This window comes from Ictalurus furcatus, chromosome 2 (genome assembly GCF_023375685.1).
Source record: "Ictalurus furcatus strain D&B chromosome 2, Billie_1.0, whole genome shotgun sequence".
Classification (NCBI taxonomy): Eukaryota; Metazoa; Chordata; class Actinopteri; order Siluriformes; family Ictaluridae; genus Ictalurus; species Ictalurus furcatus.
The window spans coordinates 18,709,747-18,718,229 of record NC_071256.1 but is presented as its reverse complement, the minus strand read 5'-3'; the positions used below and the strand labels follow the sequence as shown (position 1 = coordinate 18,718,229).

General features: G+C 39.3%; 2 protein-coding genes across 6 annotated transcripts in view; one reads left to right on the top strand and one right to left on the bottom strand.

Moving 5' to 3' along the window:
• The window catches only part of LOC128624357 (uncharacterized), a 5,689-nt gene extending 3,015 nt beyond the window's left edge, over positions 1 to 2,674 (bottom strand). The window contains exon 1 of the mRNA XM_053651947.1: positions 1,443 to 2,674. Within this exon, the coding sequence (XP_053507922.1) occupies positions 1,443 to 1,889 (447 nt within the window). The 5' untranslated portion in view covers positions 1,890 to 2,674. The remainder of the gene's footprint in view (positions 1 to 1,442) is intronic.
• The window catches only part of carhsp1 (calcium regulated heat stable protein 1), a 33,185-nt gene that overhangs the window by 11,934 nt on the left and 12,768 nt on the right, over positions 1 to 8,483 (top strand). For 2 of the 5 annotated variants that reach the window (XR_008388757.1, XM_053652015.1), the window contains exon 1: positions 3,726 to 3,954. The exons of 1 other annotated variant lie outside the window; for it this stretch is intronic. The gene's annotated coding sequence lies outside the window, so the exon portion shown is untranslated. Of the gene's footprint in view, positions 1 to 3,725; positions 3,955 to 8,483 lie in introns of those variants that run through there. 2 more of the 5 variants (XM_053651980.1, XM_053652006.1) reach the window with 2 other exon arrangements.

The following is an 8,483-nucleotide window of genomic DNA, read 5'->3' as shown; positions in this document are numbered from 1 at the left end:
CATTTGCTATTTGCTGAAACCTGGCTTAATATAGTGCAAGGATTTGGCACCTCTGGAGCTCTGTTTTACGGCTACATTAACCGCTTGCAAATCTTGTACAAATCTCCATTCATCAGGTTATAGGGGTTTATTTATTTATTTATTTATTTATTGCTTCTCACTGGAAATATTGGAGTGTGCACTGGCGAATCTGGACAGGGGACAATGACCCTGGCCTTCAATAATGAATTGAAAACTGGTCTAATGCCCTCAATAGCTTCTGATTTAAGAGGGTATTGACATTGTCTGGGCCTAAAGTCAGATTTTGGCATGATCATGACTGGTGGTGCACTTCTAATCAGGCCTACCTCATGTTTCCCTTGGGCCCACAGCCTGAGCGGCACCTTCTTCAATTGTGGGTGTATCTCTAGGGGTGTGGGGCTTGTCCCAAGGTTCAGAAACATTCCCTTGTCATGACATTACATCCAGGTTAACCTTGTACATTTCCTGAAAGAATTTTTTATAAACTCCCAGTGTCGGGCTATACCATATGTTGGAGGTGGGTTTCTGTTCCCAATCTGTAATTTTTCCACTCTCACATAATCTGACCCACGGTCCCACGTCTTTCTACTGTTTGTTCTTTATTTTGGCTAATGAGACGTGAGGTGCTGATTCTGGGACAAAAAATGCACGCAACTAAGTGTCACTCAATTTGACTGAACGTGCGCAAAATTTGTCACACTGATATAGGTACAGCTCTTCGCTTTCTGGGATATCCATAAACCATTCTTTCTCAAAATTAAGTGTCTTCCTTCATGCACTTGCACTGTGCAATGAAGGGCAGAGGGCAGCATAAAATCAATATAGTTGTCCTTCATCTTATCATGTGCCAACGTCAACAAACGAGCACAGGCTCTAGGCTTGTTATGCATGGACCATTGATAAACAAAGAGCTCTGTTTCTTTAACAAATGGAGTTCCCAAAGATGAGCCATCAGTTATTGTTACTCCCTGAGGTGAGGAGATCAAATTTAAGTGTAAAACACACATTAAGTCCCTGCCCAGTAGATTTACTGGACATGAAGACGAAATTAGGAATTGGTGGGTTACTCTTTTCCCATTTTCACATTCAGAAACTAGCGGTTCAGAGAAACGTTCTAATACTGAATGTCCTGTCACACCCATGGAGTGCAGTGACCGTGAACTCATTTTCAGGGATTCTTTTAATTCGCAGTGTTTTATTACTGAATACGTTGCTCCTGAATCTACCAAAAATGTGACACTTTGTCCATTAACTACAAGAGATAATCATGGTAATTGTGTAAAAGGAGAGGCATTATACTTTAAAAGGTTAAGGGTCATGACTGGTTCAGACATTTGTGAATTGTCAGTCTGACTAATGTTGGATGTGCATAAATTCCTGTTCTTTGTGAGCTAACTGATAGTTTGGGTGTCTGATGTCACCTCTTCTGTTCCCAGGTGCCTCACCCTTCCCTTCCTCTGCCCGTCAGTCGGCTTCTGCTCTGGACAGTCTCTTTGAAAATGTCCAAATTTTTCCACAGATAAAACATGTGAAGTTGTATCTATGGGGTTGCCACCTGGCCTTCCTTGTCCGCGTCCTTTTGGTTTTCCTCTCCATGCCACTGCTCTTCCTCTGCCCCCCGGTTGTTGTATCCGCTGGGGCTGCACGTTAGCAGCTTGTAACATTGTTAATGTCCCTGTGTGTAGGTCTTTTCCCCTCTTCTGTGTCTTTCTGTCCTTTGCATCTCGTAAGAGCTTCTCCGCATGTATTGAATACCTCTCCACTTGTGTGAGGTTTCCGGTGTCCCAGGTGATGCATTGTTGTTTGACTATAGCGCCAATGTCTGGTTTATGCCTTTCATAAAGCAGTTTCTGAGATGTGCCTCCCATGCTGTGACGGCCGCCTGCCCATCTGCCAGATCGTCGGGTTTCTACAAGCCTGAGTTTGCGTCATGGTTCTCAGTGAGCCTGGATACGTACTGTGGGTTGATCAGGCGGACATCGTTCTCTGGGAATTCACGTGAAACCTTGAACAAGTCCGTGCCATGTTTCGACATGAGCAGTCGTCTTAGTTCATGAGTGGTGGGTCTGAATTCTCTGCAGAATATCTGAAGTTCATCCCCAAACTTTCATCCTCCTACTTCGCGGAGCGCCGGCAGATGTGTCGTGCTGCTCCTGATGTCTTCCAATGTCCAGGGTCTGTGAACTAGCATAGGGCCTCCTTCTCCGGCCACTTCTAGCATTGGGGCATTTACCACAGCATGCATTGTCCCTTCTCGGTCCGATTTTGTTGGTCTGGAGCCCTCAGTCAGCAATGTTGTTGGTCCCTTCACTTGGGATCTCGTGTGTATTGCCACCAGTGAAGATAGGATGGCTTGCGCATAGTTCGGTGGGGGTTGGTGGCTCAGTTCTGACAGATTCGGATAGAGTGGCGTAGGCTGGGCCGCTTCATCATGAGGAGGTGCCTCTGAAACTGCAGGTTCCTTCCTCCTTACTGGCTGTGGGCATCGCGGTGGGGCGGAGTCCAGATGGGATCGGCTTTCTTCAATTTAGAACACTGAGAGACAGATGAGGACCCTGACTGACATTTTTTCTCTCTTTTATGTGCCTCACTGTGCCATTCAGCAAATGCCTTCCAGTCTGCTAAAAACTGCACTTTGCTCTTTGTTATAGGGGTCTCTCTCTCCTTTATCTCCAAATTAAGTTTCTGTTATTCTAACTGTCTGAGACTAAAACTACCTTTTTCTAGGAAACCCCATTCTTTAACCCATATATTCATATTGGTTCAAACACCCTTCCCCATAATTCACACGCATAAATGTGATATTAGGATCAACATATGAACACCCTGTACATACCATAGCATGTGTTACAGGATGTGCTTTGCTACATGTTTTCCCATATTTTTTTTTCTTTTAGAGCGTCTGTTACTTTCAAAGTTTTAATCAATTTAACATGCTATGAAAATCAAGTGAATATGCATTCTCGTGCACAGACAGAAAAGGTTCAAGGGTGTGCCAAATCTCTAGACATTCAATTAATCATATAACCTATAGTTTCAATAGTGAATGTAAAAGTGTTTACCTGTGAGTCCACATACAGCAATTTGGTAGGACTTAGTTTTCTCTTCCCTTCTTTTTATTTATTTATTTATTAAATAATTAATTTTTTTAATAATTATTTTTATTTTATTTTTTTCTCGGTAAAATTTACTTGTGCGTTAAATTTGCCAAATATATCATGTACCGCTGATATGATGGAATGAGTCAGTGGGGCATGCCACTTGATGATAACCCGCCGCAAAAATACTGTGCCTCTTGCGCTTCTTAATAAGTACTCTCTTTACTTATTTATTGCTCGAACCGGACTCTTTCGTTTAGCAAATATTTTTACCGTTATTCTCTCTCTCTCTCTCTCTCTCTCTCTCTCTCTCTCTCTCTCTATATATATATATATATATATATATATATATATATATATATATATATATATATATATATATATATATAATATAATATAATATCCCCCCGTCAGTATATATCTTAGTTTTGAAGCTCTGATCTAAGAAACACCAATATCTCTGCCATCGCAGAGGCGAAGTTCCTGGAACTTCTTATAAGAAATCGCTTCATGTAATACTTCTCTCAATGTAATACGCACATTTATTTCATTGACTCCCTTCCATACAGACAGCAATACACTATGACTTCATAAGATTCTAATTCTAAATTCTTGATGATTCCTACCATTCAGTGGTAAGGCTGCATCGGTCTTTCGCTGTGCACAACAAAGGGCAAACTGCCTGCGTGTCAACACTGACTTCAGGGTGAAACTTTTCCACAAGCATCCTCCGGTTTGCTTGTTGTTCAGAAAAGCTGAAAAGACACACAGCCCAGCCAGGAGACGCCAAATTGGCCTGGAAATTAGACAACACTCGCAAACTCGTCCTCTGAAGGTAAAAAAGGTTTATTACAGAAAGATGGTTAATACAGGATAGAATAAAGCAGGATATAATAATGAGAGTGCTCTGAAGCGCTTGTGCTGAACCACTACTATATATATGAAATGCAGAGCATGACACACTTCTGTGTACCGATAAGAAGCGGTTTGAGGCAGTTCAAACAGGCTTTGTTTCAGGGACTTAGAAGATGTGCAGATGAACATTGAACAGAAGAACATGTTTATGTCTCTGTATAGCAGATAAACATTCTGTACTGATCTCAGTGACATGACATGGCCTTCTTAGGCGTTATCCTCTGATGAGAATGAAACAGAACAAGAACAAAACTATTACAAAGTAAAAATGAATAATTTCCCTCACAAAATTTCCCACCGTCTCTGTGTTCATGGAGTAAACATTCAGAAACGTCATGGTTCATTCTCACAGTTGTTACTTCTGCCAGAGTCTCTCCATCAGTGTACGACTCTGGTTCCTGCACACAGGGCTGAACAGGTATTTACACTGTCAGTTATGTTGGTTCTCCTGATTTGTTGTCGTAGTATCCGAAGCATGAGCTATAATGAGATATGAGCTATAATGAGCTATAATGAGAGTTAACATCTCATTATAGCTGCTATGACATGTGAGAACAGGAAAGAACATGTTTTGCAGACATTAAATGTTGCTATAAATGGATAAAATGTATTATGTCTTTCTTTAGTAACAAAATGATAATTGTTGCAAAATTGTTGTGGTATTAGAGGAGTAAAACACTTCAGGATGTACATTTGTAGAAAAATAATCCACTCTGGTGTGGTAACGGCACAACATGGAGCAATTTATTCCTTTTTGAATATACTTTCATTCCAAAATGTCGTTTTTGCCTAATCAGAACTGCATGGGTGTGTCAGATCACAAAATGGTTGACAGCTGCATCTCCCTGGCAACGTAAACAACTCGTGAACATTGCGAGTGTTAGAAAAGCATGCACAGTGCTTCTACACTGCTTTTGTCTTTATACGCAAGGCATGAATGTTGTGTGGTGTATTGGTCTATTTTGTACATAATTCTAGCCACATGGCCAGCCAAAGTGTGTGTGTGTGTGTGTGTGTGTGTGTGTGTGTGGAGGGGTGAGGGAGGAGGAAGGAAAGGGAGCAATTTCCTTTTCTGTGCTTCTGACAGTATGTTTGGAATGCAGCCATCTTAGGTGTTCAAATAAATTAAAAAAGTGAAGAAACCCTGTGCTTGTGTGTGGATTTACCGCATGAGACGTGTTACTGTCCCCTCAGTCCGGATCCGTAACCGTTTGCTCCATGTTTGTTTTTCTGTTCTGCAGGAAATTGGTTTTGCCTCATTGTCCTCTCTGTCTCTGCACTGTGGTGTGTTGACACTGATTTAGGGCTCCTATTGTGTTGGGGTATAACTTGCTGGGAAAGCAGAATCATCTGCCCCCAGAGGCAGACTTTGGAGGTTAAAGGTTGGATGTGTGAAAACAATGGAAAATTCTATTGTGGTGAACCGTGACGAACTCATCCCAGAGGTCTGAATACCATTCAGGACTTTTAAATCCCGCAAAAGTCAGGTTAGGCTATAAATGTTCGTTAGTTTGCATGTAAAAACAAAAGGTTAGTGATGAGTTGATTAAGCAGAGCTCAGAATAGTTCAAATGCTCATGTTGGTGGTGTGGGTTTATTTTTTTGTGTGTGTGTTCCAAATGAAAATGGAATACATGCTGCTTTCAGATTGGGTTGTAGGTTGTCGTATTTACGAGGAGATTCCACACGAACAACCCACTTTGGTTGTATTCAACAATTTAAAAAAAAAAAAAAAGTTCATTTAGTGGCTGTAAATATGACGCGAAAGTGGTCGAAATCAAGAAAACATTGTTGCAAGACAAAAGCAAACTTGGTAGAAATTTATGCTGTGTGTGTATATAAAATAAAATGTAAACCAGACAGAATAGTCATGAATATTGGCAGATTCCTGTGGAACACTGCTATTCATAGATAAGATAAGCTGTACCTTTATTGATCCCCCATAGGGGCAATTCAGGTTGACACAGCAGCACAAGTAGGATGAGTAACATCAAAGAAAAGAAAAGAGAATTTCCATAAGTGTCTATACATCAGATGTAGTATAATATAAACAGGATAATACATCTATTGTAGAAACAATAAAATAGATCAATGTTTATGTACATATGCAATATTTTTATTTGTGTGCATAATATATATCTCTGTGGAATGACAGTTAACATGATTAACAATATGACAACATGGATGTTGTGAAAAAGGTCCATTCCTAAGAAAAGACATGGTATGACAAAAAATTGACACTAGTTTAAGCTTAACTGCAATTCCATAAGAAAACTTACTATGAAATGTTGAATAAAACAAGAGTTAGCTGATGATATTGTGTAAACATGTTGAAAACTTCACCTCTTGAATGAACCGTATTTGTGAGATGTGATGCGAAATTATTGTTTCTTAAACAGGCGGAGGCCTTGGATATTTATCTCCAAATAATGCAGGTTATTGATTGAGTGATTAATTGGTGATTAGTCAGATTCAAAATTCAGAGGCGTTTTGGTAGTTGTCAGAATTTAACAAACATTCCACTGAAAACAAAGACCTTTAGAAATGTCTTCCCCGAAATATTTTCCTTTATGAAGTGTAGAGCTGCAATAACTAATCGATAAAATCGATAATAATCAATTATGAGTTGTCACTGAATCTCATTATCGATTAGTTGGTCTGCGGCACCGGGCACGTTTACTCCCTACGTTACTTCTGTTCCGAAAACACGCTTCGGAGAGTAAATACTATAGTCGTGTCCCAAATGCTATACACTTACACTATGTACTGTGTACTCTACCGTCTAGTGTATGAATTTTAGAAAGGTAATATAGTCTCAAATAGAACACTAGCGGGTTTTAACACAGACGATGACTTTCTTCAGTTTACTGTTTGTCCACGTTACAGTTTATAAAAAGTAATGCATAAATACTGTTATATAATATAAACTTATATTTTAGTTTATATTATAAGTATTTATGCATTATTTTTTTATGGATGCACAAAAAGCACTGAATTAAACTACAGTCCTAAATGAATAATGAATATTCTGGTGTGTGTCTGTGTGTATTGGGTTCTTTTCAGTCTTATATAATTGGACAAACAGTTGTGTAAAGTTTATATTTGTAACACTCAGTTTGTGGATTTTATTTTTAAATAAACAAAATTGGTACCCCCATCCGATTAACCGATTAATGGGGAGGGGGGGGCGATGGGGTTGAGAATCATCGGCCAACTAATCGATTATGAAAATAATCGTTAGTTACGGCCCTAATGCAGTGCACACAGTGTGTTTTTGTGTTGACCCGTTTGCCAGGACGAGGTCACGATGAACTCATTTAGCACTCGGAGTCAGAGAAAAAGAGAAAAGCTGGACAATAAGAGATACTGCGTAATTGGAACAGACTTTATCTCCAGTTTATGAACCTTTTATTCAGATCCTGACCATGAAAAGTGAAAGGTAATTGGAGTGAATGATGTAATCTGAAGATACAAAGGAGCAATTCTCACAGGGTGTTCTGTACCACAGTATTGCCATGGCAATAAAGACCCTGGTGCCAGTTTTGTAGGTTATTTGGATCAGGCTGTACTAACACGAAGAATGGGCGGAAATGCTACTCAAGTCATTGTTAAAAACGATTGGATATGCGGGAACTTGCAGTTCGGGGATCATTTGCAACTGCAGGCAAAAGTGGACAATTTGATTGTGATTTGAGGTTTAGGATGAATTGCCATACATAGTTTATAAAGAATCTTAAGTACTGTGTTTCTGATTTATGTTTCATAGTGCATATGTGAATTTAAAGTAGCTTAGAGGATTATTTCAATAAGGAAGGGCTAAGGAGCTAGATTTTCCTTTTCCTTCATTTCATATGCAAATGAAGTCATACAATAAGCCACACCCCTAACCTTAGCCTTAACAGTGATATTCGTAACTTTTGCTATGAATTTAATTGTTCAAATTATTTTCATTCACACCCCAATTTAATGAACATTTTGTGAAACTCAAATATGTCACTTCATATTAATGACATTTCAAAACACCCATAAATTACGATGAATAAATTAATTCTAGCTGTTCCATTAGGACTAAACTAATGACAACCTATAAGAGGAGGAGTTAGTGTGTGTGTGTCTGTCTGTTAGCCAGTGCATTGCAATGGCTGAGCTGGATTAGTGGAAGATTTAGCACTATATAAATGTAAATCTAGATGATTTGAACACTGAGCTCCGGTCTCTTCAGATATGTACTAGACAAACACAGAGACGAGCAAAGCTGAAGCTAACAGACATGATGAAAACACACACACATGCTGTACACAGTGCTAATAAGCATGAGAAAGCAATAACTAAGTCCGATTGCATTAATGTGCTAGAGTAATTACATGTCTATTTCTGCAGTAATTTATACTCTGAGCACACGGCACCTGGAAATAAACAGAATTATGGCTTTATTTCATATTCCAAAAT